The 17,055-nt window shown below is 42.2% G+C and overlaps 1 protein-coding gene across 11 annotated transcripts in view; it reads left to right on the top strand.

The window, feature by feature from the left end:
* Nucleotides 1-17,055, top strand: part of lrrc9 (leucine rich repeat containing 9) — a 286,106-nt gene that overhangs the window by 78,163 nt on the left and 190,888 nt on the right. For 8 of the 11 annotated variants that reach the window (XM_087133796.1, XM_087133801.1, XM_087133790.1 and 5 more), the window contains one exon: nt 14,593-14,663. The exons of 2 other annotated variants lie outside the window; for them this stretch is intronic. In XM_087133796.1, the coding sequence (XP_086989922.1) occupies nt 14,593-14,663 (71 nt within the window). Of the gene's footprint in view, nt 1-14,592; nt 14,664-15,268; nt 16,136-16,686; nt 16,814-17,055 lie in introns of those variants that run through there. One more of the 11 variants, XM_087133803.1, reaches the window with a different exon arrangement.

Below are 17,055 nucleotides of genomic sequence, written 5' to 3'. Positions count from 1 at the left end.
TTTCTCTGAAAACTCGTGAGGGGCCTCGTTGAACTCGCGAGTAACGAGCCAGGGTCCTCAGTAAACACTCGTGAGTTTGCGAGCAGTAAATGATTGAGTAACTCCGCGTTCGTGCACAAACCAGAACCGACAGCCACGTTATTTTATTTAAATGTACATGTACGTGTACTTTGGTGATCTTTTCTTTCACGACTATATCTGTCAATTCCCGAAAATTTGGCAGCCATCAGTCGAGAGTTTTCAACCACAGTTCAATTTTGCTCCGAAGATTATAAAAAATTTGCAAAAGATGTGCAATTTACATCTCAAAACTACCGAAAAATGCATGGAGAACATCACTAAAATGAGGCATGAAATAATACAAACTGTGTCTTGAATTCCTTGATACATAATTTTGGAATTGATTGTTTGTGATTACAGATATATATACCGCAAACCAGGCCGTCTAGGGTCTACCGTTTTTCAGAAGGCGAACTGCAATTTTCGGTGAAACTCAAAACCTTTTCTGAGATGAAGGAACATATACCTGGCCTACCCCCAGAACTGTGGGTCTGACGTCTGCTCCTCTTCCATGTGGGAGAGGAGCGAACGTCGGATCCCACAGTTCTGGGGGTAATACCTGGCCCTCATTCTTGCCCATTTTCTGACGATCCTGTCCCGTCTAAGTCACTTCAAGACTAAAATGCTTCCCCCTCCCCCAAAATTCACTGCAACAGAATTTATAAATCCTCAATGATAACTCAACCCCCCCCCAAAAAAAGCCTAAGTTTTATTATTTATTTACTTTAAAAAAAAAAGAATTATATTGATAAATCTTATCCTTAAAAATTTGGCCAGCGTTGGTAATGGCGGCATGTATTTAACATACATTTTGATTGGCCGATTGGCCACCGTGCAACAAATTTGGGATCGGATGAATTTCCATCATGATTTCTGAGACGTGCGCAAAGGATTTAGTGATATGCTTTCGTCGCCCATCATGAGCCCGCAGCTTTGACTTTACTACGTCAAAATCCTCTGTGACGATCTGGGTTTTCACTGTGGGTGTTGTACATGTATGCATGTTCATCCTGTATGAAAGGAATATTTTATTGCAATGGGTTACTTTCTTAAACTAGGTTTTAGGGCAAGAATATTTAAATTTCAACCAATTTTTCGTACCCAAATTCATGTTTAAACAATATTTCTAATACATAGCTTTTAGTGCAAGTTTTCAAATAGGACAATCTATGGAACGATATAGCACTGACACGATGAACTGGCTGCGATTGTGTTAATTGTAAGAAGATAAGATGAATTTGAAACCCCTTTTTGTCATGTTTTTTATTTCTCCAGCTGCATCCATAGGCCAACTGCACTCCCAAATGCAAACAGTAAACACCTTAGGGGAATTTTATTAGGAAATTATTCCCCAATAATTGCGTTGATCCATTCCCCTACAATGTGTCAAAATCAGCAGGAAGTAGACTTTTGCGATCAACTCAATGAGGCCTTTTTATTGCGATAAGCACAAGGTTGACTCTCCAGTTGTTACGCAGTTTTAAAATAAGCTACCCATTTCAGAAATGGGCCCGGAATGATCTTTAGACTCTCTTTCCAATTTTCATTTTTAACTTGTCACTTGTAATTTGCTTCCTATTCATGTCCATCACACACATCCGTAGACTTTTTCAATGCTCAGTGTATATCCACTTTGAATTTTTAACTGCCTTTTCACACGAGCTACACGAAATACACTTTTGTACTGTTTGTACTGGCTGAGTCGTTTTTTGGACAAGCTTTTCCATATTACAATAGGTCTCCCCGGTTTTCTTCTTTTTTTTTTCTTTTTTTTTTAACATCATGTTACCCAGGTAGCACAGGGACATTGGCCCGGCGTTGGAATTTTGTCAGTACATGATGTCGGGAGAGCGTAGGTAAATGTTGCATTTGCAAATCCTGCCGGCTTCGGCTCAAAGTCCAAATTTGCTGTTGGGTGGATGTTGGACCGACATTGTACCAACGGTCCATTTATACCCACGGCCCAACGTCTTTCGGAGTTACTCTGCCGGCATTTGTCCAACCTGCTGTTTATGCCGTCGTACTGATGGACGACTTTCGACGTTCAACCGAAGTCAGCGTGGGTTACCATAAGAATTTGTTTCCCTACTTCCACCCTTCTTTGTCCTGACATCTCCCTCAGGCCCATCGACAGACTTGATAAATCAGGCGGCCCGACCTTTACCCAACCCCTCCCCTACATCCACCCTACGTCACCCCGACTGCCACATCCGATCCCTTTGCTGACTCCATAAATCCGTCGGGCTGACCTTTACCCTGCCCGTCCCCTCCCTTGTCCACTTTGTCACTCCGAATGACATGTTTGGTCGAATGCCAACTTCATAAACCTACTATGTTGACTTTTCAATCCTTGCATCATTTAAAACAATCAAACAGTCACCGTATCGATGCTATGGCTGTCTTTGCACTTCATGAAAACCTACACGTTTGATTGAAAAAGACTCACATTGTAGCAGATTTAGTAATGACAACTTACATGTAATGTACTTTAATAAATTCAAAAGCAGCATGCACATTTAAATACAAAGCATGTATTTCTATTAGCATATTCGGAGAAAGAGAAATTACACAAAATATAAACGTTCAACTTGCTTTTCTTTTTCTTTTTGGCGGAAAAAAAAAATGTCCACTTCTGGACCATCACAAACAGGTATACTTGGATCATATGGGACCCATATTATTTTTTAAATACAGACCCATATGGGTTATCTGGGCTGGCTCATATGGGTCCCATATGAATCTTGGGTGCAGCCCGCTTGTGGTCCCATATGGCACACGTATGGGCTGGGCCATATGGGACCTATATTATTCTTAGATGTAGAATCCATGGGGGCCCTAGGTGGGACTCCTATGTTGGCCCATTTGGGCCCCCTATGATACTCATATGGGCCATTAGTTAGGGCCAGCGACCATTTAGACCTGGTTTGAAAAGGGTCCTCCGGTAGCCCGCCCTGTATGAAGCCCGCTCTGTATTCAGCTTACTCCAGGCCGCTATCAGGCCTGTCTGCACGTCGGCTTCCCCCACCATGCTTCCACAGGTGAATAGTGGTCTAAGCGGATAAGTGTAAACAAAGTTTCTTGATCGCGGTGACAAACACTTAGTGGTATCCCTCGTTTTCCAAAGCTGGTGTCCGCTATTACATGTTGTCATAGTATTGGCCATCTTGAGAAAACTCATCATACCAAATTTCCTTTATTTTGTTAAAACGGGGAAATCCGAGGCAAACTGGCTCCCAGCTTTGGTTACGCTATCGGTGTTATGCAGCTTTAGCAACTTCCAAAATCAAGGGGTGTTTTGCTACGAGATTTTGAATGTGCACTTCACATTTCAAACCCATTTGTAGATTTTTCTGAAATAAAATCCTCACACTTTTCTTTCCTCATTTTTATTTTGGACTGACAACTGTTTACACCAATCATTCGGAGTTTTCCCAATTTATTAAATATGAATAAAATGACAACACTATCACAAATGGTACAGTCCGAGAGACGTGCACAATGCCAAGCGTATTTTACACGTACATGTAACCAGTGGGCCTGGTGGACAGCCAGCCAGCCCGCCCCCATACGTACGTGGAGGTGTAATGTCCTGTGCTTCAAAATAACCTCTAGACAGAATAGAATGAAAGACACAGACACACAGCTTGCTGCTTTGGTGCATGAGGTGCCATGTTGGAAGAGCCCAGCATTAATAAAGAACATACAGTTGGTGATGTCAACGCATATGTAATAATGCAATGCACAGCTGTGTGATTCAACTACATGATGGCTTTGACATGATTGAAGGATTTAACTAGAGTGATTGGCTGTTGAAACATTAAAACTAATAATGGATATTACAGGAGGCTAGCGGACAGCAGGGGGCCAGCGCTGCTTGGCTGGCCGGGCGTGCTGTCGTGCTTGATGCTGGCCGCACCAATAACCGGGCCGTTGTACTGCACCGTGATAGGAAAGAATTCCATATCTCACAGCCATTTAAATCTGTGAAAGGAATACTTAATATTACATGCACGTTGCGTCCATATGTTTGAATAATAGCCCTAACCCACCCCAACCTGCCAAAATCAAACACCACAATCTGTTTCTGTTGAATATTGTTTGACTGGGTCTACTCGAGCCTTGGCACATTTGCATGGGCCCGTATGTGTACATCTGAAACACGCGGCTGTCTGCCTAGCCAGCTATATAGGCGCTCAACGTGTACGGTGCGATGGGCATGTACAAATACACATGGCGTGAGTCAAGCGCTGGGTGGGCCTGGCCTGGGGCTGTACCCGTGAGAAGGTGCTCGTTGCCGGGCCGCGTGATGTAAAGAATTCCATATTTCACCGCCACCGGACGTACATGGAGGGAATACGATATATAGGCCCATTACATGTACCGGTACGTTTTGACAAGATCAGTGATCAGCGGACTGCAGTCCTGCAGTAAATGCTGGCATCACTTCACATTCAGAGTGCTGTTACTAATGTTAACTTTGTCGGAGTAAAGATCAAGGAGATTGTTAACAAAGACGAAAATCCCTTGTATATGGTTGAAAATGGTGTCGCAACATCTCATGTCAAGTTTGGTGGAATTTCAAACTTCCATTAACATTTTAGGGCCGAAATGGTAAAATTCATTATTGTGTACACTCAGTATAGCCGGAACAACTCCAAAAAGTGATTTTTGCCCATCAAGTTTAGAAATCTACAGGAAGGTCTTTCGTCTTCATGTATATCAATATTATATGTATATTTTTACAAATCTAAATTGAAAAGGGGTGGGAAGCAGTCAAGCTAGATATCGGTCCCTATGTGTTGGGATGGAAACCAATCAATGGGGCAATGGAATTTATTAAGGGTTGGGATGTCTTTATTTTCACTTGAACTTTCAGCAGAGCGAATCAATCTCTTTTTTGAATCTGTGTGGCACTGAGAAGAGCCGTTTGGGTTTTTTTGTTCAAGATTGCTGGGATGATTTTGTCTGCCCTTTCAGTGCCCGTCCTACAGCTCCTGCCGACAGTGTACAAGTCTGTTGTGTCGATCTCGGTCTGCCGACAAACCATTCATTTCAACAGTGCAGGGCATAATTTTAAATAGAGGGGGAAGTGCATGTGTGAGTCCTCACACCAACGTCGATGGGCATCTCAAATAAGATGTTGATCCAAAGAACTCTACATGAGGTCGACTAGTCATCCTCATTTTGTCGTAGTGGTAACTGAAATTCCAACCAACGTCGGCGACACAGTAACAGCCGATGTTGGCTGTAATACTTTGCTAGGACTGTGGTCTGACGTAAGTAATTGGACTAGTCGGTTATCTGTAGTCATGCAGATATCGGCTGGTTGTCTTCATTTGGTCTAATTGACGGTCAGTTGAGTTCCAAACGAACGTCAGCAACATGGTACCAATCCGATGTTGGCTTTAGGGTTGTGCTTGGACCGTGGTCCGACGTTATCCATTGGACAAGTCGGTTATGAATCATCTCGCCGACGCCGGCTTGTTGTCTTCGTTTGTCCTGACGGTCAGTTGAGTCCCAACCAACGTTGGCAACACGGTACCAATCCAACGTTGGCTTTAGGGTTGTGCTGGGACCACGGTCCGACGTTATCCATCGGAGAAGTCAGTTGTAAATCATCATGCCGACGTCGGCAGGAACCACACTTTAATGACGTTGGGCAATTTGGCTTTCCTGTTTAGGGCATGTTGGTAGACTGCATTCCTGCCAGTGTCGGTAGGACGGTCAAAGCCCCGATGTCCATGTCAGAATGATGGTTGGATGTCGTACCGAGTAATACTTAGACTGACGGCGACCATCTACCGACTTTGCCAACCCGTTGTCGACTGCACCCGACATCGGGCCGCTGTCAGTGTGCTACCTGGTACCCTGTTTTTTGGCAATGTTTAACAGTGCATCTGGATAGGGCGAAGACAGAAGAAGATGTCCGATTACTTTGGCTTATATACTTGTATGAAAGTCGTTTTAATCAAACATGCAAACAAAAAAGAATATTTGCTGATTTTCTGTAGCAATATAAGCATCAAATCAGTATAGCCATTATAGCAAAACTTAATGACAAATACCACTTTAGAACTGGTGGACAGCCCAATATACCCTGCATGTATAACCTCAAGGGGAACATAACTTTATAACCTTTTGCCCCTACTGCCCCAACTCCTAGCTAAACATGGGGTCACAATCCACGGGCTGGCCAACTCCTTCATGCCCAACTTTCCATTGTATGCCTTATTACATAATTCCCACTGCACTTGACCCTGCCCTGCTTAAGCTTGTCTCTGTACAGGCACTGGGCATAATGGAAAAATTGTGTAGCCTCAAAGTGAAACTTTTATTCACTATATTGATTAATCTAGCACTGCAATTTGCTCAAACATACCTAATGCTTAATTTATATACACGAAATAAATCAGTTGTTTCTAGTGAGAGTCACAAATTTTCCCTATATGTTATTGAACTTCGTGGAAGTTTGCAGTTATAAAACCCAACGTTACCCTGGCAGTGCAAAGTTTAGTTCATGAGTTAAAGTACTTCCCATTAACAAATAGCATATTTGCAAGACAAAATATCATGTCTGATCTATGCAAAAGCTATTTAAATATTACATTCAATATTACAATCGTGAAACAAAAACAATCATGTCAGTCAGTAATAATATTTCATTATTTAACCTCATTCAGTTATCAGTCCATTTATAACTTGATAAAATTGGACTAATTCAGCCACTTATCAACAGAAATAAAGCTTCTGGAAACTACATAAAAGAAAGAAATCAGCTCATTCCTGGTTAGGACAAAGACAGGAGAAGACCATGTCCCATTACTTTGGCAAAATAATGAAAGTAACCAGGCACATTCACAGGTGCTCTCTGCTGTCTTTGGCCTATTGCACTTTTGATGGGGGTGTTTTCTATGGCAGTTTCCCTCTGGAGGGGCTATGCCGCAAAGGGGTTCTACAATCACATGTTGAATTTCACCAACACATTTTTAAAAAGTTGACGCTTGGATTGATTGTATTTTAATTTTGATCTTTTAGGTTATGGCGAGGATCCTTACATGTAAAAAACATGTCAGTGGACCAGTTGAGACACATCCAACAACAAAAAAATCATTAAACATGTTCGAAATCTACCGCTATGAACACTGACCCCCTTACCATTCCTCCCCTTGACAATCTACGCCTGGATTTCAACCTCGCTGCCACAAGATATATAGAGTGTACCCATGTAGCCATGGTTACACTGTTGCTCGGCAGGCAAGAACGCAGGAATGCACCTGGGTGCCTCAGAGGCCAACGATTTGGGAATATGGAGTCCACCAATCCGACCAATGACCCACTAAGTAGACAGGAATAGGCTTTTGTATTGGTTAAGAAGTCATCATCAGCCGGTGGCATCCTCAGAGACTTCCACCAGAGGGAGATGCGCATTTCATAGAATAATAGAGCTGCCAATCACTCTTCTCTGGAACGCTTTTCCAAGGATCTCAGATAAATTTATTTTGGGAGATTTTTGAAGCTAGAAAAATGACGATGTGCCCTTTATATAAGGTATTAGGCTTATGGTCTAAATTAAGTGAACCATGGAAAGGAAACAAGAGAAAAACAAAACAAAACAAAAATGCCAGCAAAAGAGGGAGGTCCGAATGTAGAGAGCAAAACAAGCCATACAATATAATAAAATAAAAGAATTATAAAAGTAAACATAAAAACAAAAAACTTAAAATGACAGATGGCCAGGTAATAAGCACAAGTTGCACTGGTACTTTTTATAAAAGCTGACCAAAACTCCTAGGTTCGAATACTTTTGATTCTGTCAGTAGCTTATCTCCAAATGCCAGGCAAGTCAATGACTGAAGTGGAACAAAAAAGAGCAAGTATTTACATTGTATTAGTTACATAGCAATACAAGTACTTTACGCCCAATCTTTTCCATACGTTTCTTTCAATCATCTCCACACAAAATAATAAAAAATGTGTACATACATGTACGTATACAAATGTACACTGTATGGCAGTGCACTGAATAAGTGAAATCACGTACATGTACATTTACGTGTATTGCCTGGCTGGCAAGGTGATCGTCTTGAAGTATTGAAATATGTATCACTATCAGAGACGTTTTCTTTTTGTTTGGGATCACAAAAGTTGTTCAGTTGGATTACATCTGGAAAGTCAAAGTTCAGTGATCAGCTGGCCAGTAGTCCACCATATGTGTTTAGCTACTACAAGCTGAGCTTTTTCCCAAATGTAAGCTTTGAAGTTTAAACTCATGGGATCAACTGGAGTGAGGACGATGCCACTTTTCTTGCTGGTTCTAATGCTAGATTGGTTTTAAGCAATTCCCGATTGCGCGGGAACTTTTTCACAAATAAACAGAAACGGTGAAAGAAATCAATTCTTCAGTCAAAACTATTATTACAAGTTGATTTTATGATGAAGCATTTCTTATTTTATGGAAATTTAGTTCATGTGTCAGAATACCAATAAATTAAAAATAACACCCACTGAACTGGCGTAAATTTTAACTTGACTTTTTTATTTGCTGCCACGCGCCTCCACCATTCCAACTAATCATGAAACTACAACCACCCGGGCACTTTCATCCCAACCACCAATCATAAATCAAGACAAGTGTATTGCATATTCATTTTGATACTGCGCCAACAAATGCAAAGCTACAGCCCTTACACGTCACACGACAGGCATATTTACAAAGTTTACATGGGCACAACTTTGTCCGTTGTGTGCAGAAGGTGCCTGAACGTCACTAGTGCTAGTGCAGACCCGACTTCCCTTCATTTTGGTATGATCTTTGCCATTCAGTTTGGTGCTAATATTGTCACAGAGGGATTTTTGTTAACTAAGTTTTCCAGCTCAAAGGTCGAAAACTGATAGGAAAAATCCCCACCTCACATCCAATTTATATTCTCGCGATTTTGAACACACTAAGCTCGAGTGTGTACATGTATGCCTGATTCAGAAGTTTTAGGAGCAATTCAGACGTAAGCCAAAAGTGTTGCCTGCATGGCACTTTCGTCGATCCTGTATGGACAAACAAAATGCTTTATCTTCGAAAATGTTTTTGTGATGCCTGCTACATACAAGGTAAACTACTGACAACATTTCAGTAGAATTTGAAGATAACTTGAGCTGCAGTCAAACTGAATACATGTACTTTTCGTTGTGGGAAACTGCTCCAGTCAACAGAGGCCTTGCTGTTCTGGTGTTTGCGTGTAGCGTGTGGGTGTTTATACTCGGCAGATCGGATTGTTGTGTCGGCGTTCTCTGTTATGCAGGGGTCAGCGTGTTCCGTGTTTGCAGTTAACTGCTTTCGTGTCTGTTTGACTCAATACCTGCCGACACGCTAAGGTTTTGTATATGTGATGTTATTTTACTTCACATCGCATTCGCGTGAAGTACAACTCGTGGTGTAAAGATAGAATAGTGGATAATAGAGGATCCTTTAATGCCAGGTTCACACCGATAATGATGCCATAAAGCATTTGCTCCTAGGTAATTTGCCACGGGGCAAACATGTTCAACATTTGCCAACTCTCAAATAATTGGGGCGAACGTTAACATGATTTTGTTTCACGTAACTTGGTGCCGAATTTGTACTGCAAATTTTCAAACTAAATTCACCCACTGCACAAAATTTGCAGCTGATAATGCTTCAAGTCAAAACTGCATTTCAACATGTTAAAATTCGAGGAAAGAACATAATATGTGAATGTTTCTCCGAGTCCATCATTTTATTCCAACAATATCCTTTCCGCAGAAAGAGTGCAATATGTAAATGTATCTCCTACTTGATCATGTTTTTCAACACCATCCAGTCCGTGGAAAGAATGTGACATAGTTTCTCTGCAACAGTAGTGCCCAGTTGGGCCAGCTCATTAACCCTATACGTGCACAAGCACACACAGGTGTGCAGTTCGCGAAGTTATCAACCTCTCAGCATTAACAGACTTTCCGTTAAAAAAGCGGACTTTCCGCGGAAGAACGATAAGGCATGACAGTACAGTGGTCCATGCCATATTACTTAATACATAGATATACAAAGAAGTCAGGCCAATGCAACTCACTTTCTATGGGTTACATGCTTTAGTGGCTGTACATTGTGTATGAAAACTTCAAAATAAGGGGGTCATCAGGTCAACTCGTACGGCAAACAAAGTCTAAAGCTTGACCAAGAGACAATTCGTATCTCTTACTTTTGATAAATCAACGCACAGAATCTGTCGAATATTCACAAAACAGTCAGTCTATTACATACTCCATGGATATGATAGGTGATAAGTCCTAACTTAAATGTATATACAAAATCTGCACACATTTCTCAACGCAGTTAAGGGCACAACTTATTCCCAGCCTAGGTTGTAAGTCATAGTGACTGGAAAATACTCAAATATTCCAATAAACACATGTCTTAAGCTAAATATAGAAGCAAAGCTTTCTGAGGAAATATCTCTTTTGGATCTAGTCATAGAACATTACTGGCTTGTGGAAATTACAAGATACCAAACCTTCAACATCATAAATTTGTTTGGGCTTCTCAAAATATCCCAGAGTAGACTTCAGACAAGTAAATATCAATCGATACACTTCTTTTCACAATATACAACAAGAGTCACAGTGAAAATGCAATGACTAAACTCCAGAAGAGACACACAATAGTATAAAATGATATAAATAGGAACTCTAACTTACCTAAAATAGAAAGCCAACACTTGTGAACATAGGACGAAGACTTGGATTTGAGGTCCTCCAGTCCAAAGAAAAATGGTGCAGCGTGCAGACAGAATTCAGGAGGCTTGTAATCAGCATGATGGCAAAGCTTGGAATGCCAAGCTTGCCAAAACTTCGGGGCAAACTGCCACCCAGACATGCCCTTGCCACATGACTAGCTCAGGCTCTCATTGGATAACTTAAAAAATGTCACACTTGACTTCAATACTGATTGGTCATGTAGTATCTAGGTAGATGAGCACTCAGTAGAAATTTATGGCTTTCACAGCTTGGGTAAGGTATGAACAACAACTAGGGATTAAGAGTCCCAACATTCTGCTGATCTCCTGTAAAATTTACCGGGAGTGTACACACTGGTGTTCTACACTGTCGTCAGAGATTAAAGGCAGTGGATACAAAGGGCATCCTGTGATCTCCTAGGAAAGCAGGAATATTAAAGATAAACTGGAGAAAGAGCAGGCTATCTGACAAAAGGAATAGGCAAGATCAAAGGTTCACCACTGGAACACTGCTTATCAGTAAAATGGTCAAAAGCTTAAGAAAGAACAATTAACGTATGCAAAATGAAAAACATAGTCATTAAAAAAAATTAAATTTGAAGATATAACCTAAGACCTCTTTTGGGATGGGGTTTAACAAACATTGTTAACAGAAAGCACTTGAAAGAAGTGATGTGATCCACAAACCGTAGCATATGGAACTTGGCACTGTGTGTAAATCTTAATTGTTTAGTTCCACAGTGCAAGTGGGATTGTGCAGGCATGGCATGTACATATTGTGGACCTGTTGACAAAAGGAGTCCACATAATTAGGGTATGATTGCACATGTCCACACAATGTTTTCCCCTTTCTGAAAAACAGTTTCAAAGGCATTTTGAGGTCAAGGTTATCGTGGCGAAATGAAGAGGAACAGTCCAGGTGATCATCATCAAAAATCCACCTCAAAGGAGTTATCCTAGTTGGAGAAAAAGAAGTATTTCCCTCAAGTTTCCTTAACCACAGGAGAACAAAGGAATGTCCACACTTTGTATGTAAAACAGGTATACATGATTTCATGAAAAGTTGCTTGGCTGTCCTGTGTTTAAATTGTATCATCTTGGATGACGATGATCACAGCTTTTTCAATGGTTGTTCTTTTGCAGTGCTTGGCCAGTCTTAAATGTAGGTTTAAGACCGGCTCAGGAGAATGGATGTGCCTAATGCCCTTGCCTGCAGCTGGGACATGATCAGCATTCAGTCTTCTGAGCTAGTCTTAGTGAACCAGTGATTTTGTTCTAAATTTTACTTTCTTGTTCCCGAAAAGCCCTGTTCATTTATGGTATATTCCTTTTGCAACTTGACCAATAGATTCTCCTTACACATAGATTTGGTGCACGCGTGACAAGCTGCATGCACATAGACTGTTGACTTACCAGAATTGATTAAACTGTCTTGCATCAAGGTGCCAGCATGTGGCATTATCACTTCTCAGCGGGCATTATCAAATGTTAATACAACATCGAGTTGCACGTCGTTTAATAGGGAGACTGTCTGAGGTATTTATGAATACAGTTAGTACCTTCTACCATTTTGAAAAAGTATCTGTCTTTCCTCAGAACTGAGAATAAAACCTTGAAGTTCTCTCACAGCCAAACAACTTTTCATTACCTCCCAAATTATATGTTTCTCACATAAAACTTTGTCAAGTTGAGCAATGACAAGCATTACAGTAGACATAATTAGTTGAATAATCATCCATTTCAAATTTATTGTGTGGAGCTTATTCCAGCTGAAATGTATAGTACGTGAAATCATGCCATTGCATAAAGTTTGGTGAAATCAGCTGTGTACTATCCAATACTATCACGTATATATATGAATGTTCATTTATCCAATCTGAAGTAAAGAAACAAAAGCAAAAAATTACTTTGAGATGTCAAGTTTTAGAAATTTGTCAAACTTAATGTCAATAAGGTTCATGAACAGTTATTAGCTTTCAACTTTAAATAACGGCCAACTTATATTGTTCTTCCCTGTTTTTATTAGAAGCATCTCCAGCTTGGAATTGAATTGAAACTGTGTCATTATTATCCACTTCATGCCGGGGCATTTTTCAATGTTGACGATGCCGGGCCGGCATGACTATCATTTTTTCCATTTTCAAAATCCTTCAAAAATCCATCATTTCCTTTCACGGTTGTTTATAGCTGCACCAAGTAATCTTTAGGTACTAGGTTACCCTCATTGACGCCCGAGTATTTCAGCCAGGCCTGCAGCCTTGTAAAAAGAGCCCAGATTGTGCGGTGTTATGCAACTTTCTTTTGTTCACGAACCTGGCACAGTGCACTGCTGACCTCTTTTCAATAGGGGCCAGATTAGCGTGCAGCGGTGCTGTGTGGCTCATCGCTGCGGTAGTGGAGTGCTTTTGTCCCCGGTGGTAATCCACTCACTATAAATGCCCCAAACCCTGGTATACTGTTTCAAAACAAGGATGGATTATCACCACTTTTGAGAGTGAAAAATGTTGGTAATGCCCAGCAGCCTGGTCTTTTGTTGGGAGTACGGTCTTTTGTTACAGGGCCCTGTTTCCTTTGTCCGAGTTCGGAGACCCCGGCCACGCATATAAACCATACGTCTCCGATTCCGGAGTCCCCGGCAGGAAGTGGTTATTATTATCATTATTATTAAGAAATGCCTTGAACCAAAACATTGTTTTCACAAACAAACCAGTTCATTCCAGAGATGATGTCTCTATGCAAACACTTGCCCTGAAACAAGAGGTATAGCAACAGTTTCTTTTGGCTGGAGCAGAGTCACTGACTCCTGTCAAGTGACTTGGATTAGAGTCGAATTCGAGTTGCTATTTTTGTGACTTGGCTTGTAAATACCAGCTTTGACTTTTGGCTTAACTTGGACTTGCAAAAATGACTTGTTACCAACTCAAGTCAGACGCTACTCTACCAGCCCCATATATTTTTAATTAAGCTATTCAGCTTTACGCCTTACGCATATAGAAAATGAACCTCGGCTTGCGTGACTTCTATTTCATCTAGTCTAGCTGCAGCTTTAGATCAGAGCAGTATGCCTGTCATGCTGGCATGTTGCATTGCCTTGATGCATGACTAGGATAAACGGTGCTCTCAGTATGTCATTATTTCATCTCAATGCTTATTTCCACCCAGCAGAGTATATTTATGAAATTAAAACGGAGGTCCAATGTACGACAGATATGTGATTAACTGCAAAAATTGTAAATACAGCACAAGTGAAAAGGGAAATTACAGAGGCATTGTTAAAATAATTGGAGAAGAGGTGTTCCGCTGTCCGAAATTCGTAAATTTGTAAGTTGACGCCTGGTAATTTGCATATTACAGCTGGAGAAAATAATGTGCAGCTTGACCTGTACTTGGACAAAGAGACTTGTGACTTGACATGTGTTTATACCAAAAGACTTGTGACTTGACTTGTGGCTGGACCTAATGACTTGCAACTTGAATTGGACTTACATATACATGTAATGACTTGTGACTTGACTTGGACTCTCAAAAAATGACTTGCTGCCACCTCTGGGCTATAGAATTCAAATTGTTACGTTTATTTGCAATTTTTTTTCAAATATAACCCATAAAAGGCTTATTTTGTGGCATGTATTGGGTGCTTTCATGTATCATGCCAATTTTAAGCAATCTATTGTATTAAGCTGACATAATGCACACATACCTATACATGCAGGGTAACAAAAGATTAATGCAGTACATTTTATTTTATAAAATCTGACGTTCAAAATTATGTGAATATTTTCAGGGCATTCTTTAGATGTTAACAGCAACTTGGAAGTGTTAAACCTGTCCGGGAACAACATCAGCTCATTTAGAGTAAGTTATAAAACACAACACTTCCTCCTGTTTGTTTTTTCTGGTGTTTCTCGTACGTTTGTTTTTGTGAGTATTTTTTTTGGTTTTGTTGTGTGTGTGTCTGTGTGTCCGGAGTCTACTGCACTCTACCTACCCACACAGTCACTACATATGCAAACTTCCTATGCACATATAGCTATTCGCTGAAAAGATTTGATCATCCATGGTGCCCCTTGACCTCCCTTTATGCACTGCGGTCATGCTGCCATGTTCGTCCTTCTTTTCTCAGCGCCGTATCGCAGTGGACGTGTCTTTTAGACATCTTCAAGTTTTTTAGTGCCTTTTTCGCTACACGGTTCTGTGACTTGAATCATCCGGTTGTATTTCCTTAATAAACTTTTATCTTGTGTGATTTTAATTTTGTTGGTAAAAGTGCTATTACCTTGTTTTTGGTGTCCTTTTCTTTCTTTTTCTGTGTGTGCATTCTGCAGGTGTTTACCGTCAGTGTTACAAGGAACGGTCAAGCCTACACTCCCCGTAGGCCTTGCCGCTTGAGTGGGCACATTCACACGTTAGCGGCCCATACAATCCACACAACCCTAGCTGCATGAGAGGGCGGATTGTTATCTTTAGCAGTTTCCTCTTTAACCGCTCGAGTGGGCGTTTCCTTATTTAAGCAGCCATTGTGGATTACGGCCTAACCACTTGAGTGGGTGATTCTCGATCAAGCGGGAGGGCGGGGACAAGGCCTAGCCGCATGAGTGATTCACTCGTATATGTGGCTCTGACGACGATATAGGCCTTAGCCGTGAGCGAGGGGGGGGTCCCTAACGGGATGTGCCTCCTGCTCGACAGTTGTGCACAGAGCCGACTGATGTGGCTGGATTGAGCCTTCATTGTTCGCATGAGTTCTGATCTCTTACGGAATGAGGGCAAGGCCAAGCCGCATGAGTGGGCGCTCCGTATCCTAAGCAGTTCAGACGAGGACTCCGGCCTTCAACGTGATGCTGGGTTCCGCGGTAGTCAGAAGTCCCCCCGGACATTCTTGACTTATGACCATTCTATTTCTGCCCTCCAATAGACAACTTAGTCAACCGAGCCAGCACCTCCACCGACCATTTAAGATGCAACGAGTCGGCTGATTGACCACCTATGGTTCAGAAAGGCCAGCAGGCCAACGGGGCTCCTCTCTCCCCAGCGCCCACAACAGCTACCGGTCGTCGTAGCTCTGCAGCAGGCAAGGCAGCATCCTCGGTAGCATCAGCCGACCAGACATGTATAGTCGGCCTCATACCAACAATGCCAGGACGAGCCCCCCACATTCTACTGGGTCAGCCCTCTTAATGATTCCTCGGCTCACGGTACCGGGACACCCAACAAGAATTCACTAGGCACCGAGGAGCCTATGGGGCCACTACGCCAGCACGCAAGGCCGCATCCTTGGTAGCATCGGCCGACCAGACATCTAGTTGGCCTCATACCGACAACGCTAGGTCGGTGATTTTCCCCTTTCAATTTTGATTTCCTGGCATGACAGTGATGCTGATCATTCTTGGGCCAAGTTCCTATTGTTTTCGGGACGGCCCTTATAAAGGCAATACCGGGCCACGGAGCCCGCTGGCCATTTGGGCGGTTGGGGCCTCTGAACTCTGTACACCCTGTTTTCCGGCTACCTTCTAGGAAGACTAATTCTACCCTCTTGGTCCCCTGCCCACTCTGGGAATACCCCCTTTTAGAGACAGCGCCGGGCAATGCGGGTACAACACCGCCTGCATCCTGGCATTGGTACCGCCATGAATCACAAATCTCCCTATTCATGCCACATGTCTGACAAGGGTGACGGTAGGAAGACCCCACGTCGCTCATGGGCCAGCCCTACTGAGCGCCCCAATACTCCATACCTTTGTTCTCAGTCACCCTTCGTTGAGGGCATGCAGGTATGGGTAGATAGTACATGTTACAGGGCCACCCCCTGCATCAGTCGGCGTGACTTATCATTATTCTGTGCATCAACCCTCCACTTGTGTCCGTCCTACGTTGGCAGGTGCAGAGCCAAGAAACAATGACTATGTACAAGCAGTCTACTGGATACAACCTTCCCTCTTCTGGTGCCTGTTCTCGGAGGCCTGCGGGAGACGATCCCGCATTTTGCCCGCAGACCTATGTATTAGGTTTGTATTGGGTGGGTTATATGTTAATTAATATACTGGGGGATCCTGCTTGACAAGCCTCTGTTTCTTGGGACCCCCCATCAACATTTCTTTATTTATTCATGACATATTGTAATTAACAGTTATGTTGTAAATAAAGAATGAATGAATGACACCTCCCCGATCGCCATACGCCTGATCTCACCGATGTCTGACACAGTGACCCACTGCAACCTGCTCCATTTCTGGCCATGCCCTGGTGA

The sequence above is a fragment of the Acanthaster planci genome, linkage group LG01 (assembly GCF_054643075.1).
Source record: "Acanthaster planci isolate LZ-2023a linkage group LG01, COTS_SCS, whole genome shotgun sequence".
Taxonomy (NCBI): Eukaryota; Metazoa; Echinodermata; class Asteroidea; order Valvatida; family Acanthasteridae; genus Acanthaster; species Acanthaster planci.
The sequence above is the reverse complement of the archived record's forward strand: the minus strand, read 5'-3'. Positions and strand labels throughout refer to the sequence as shown.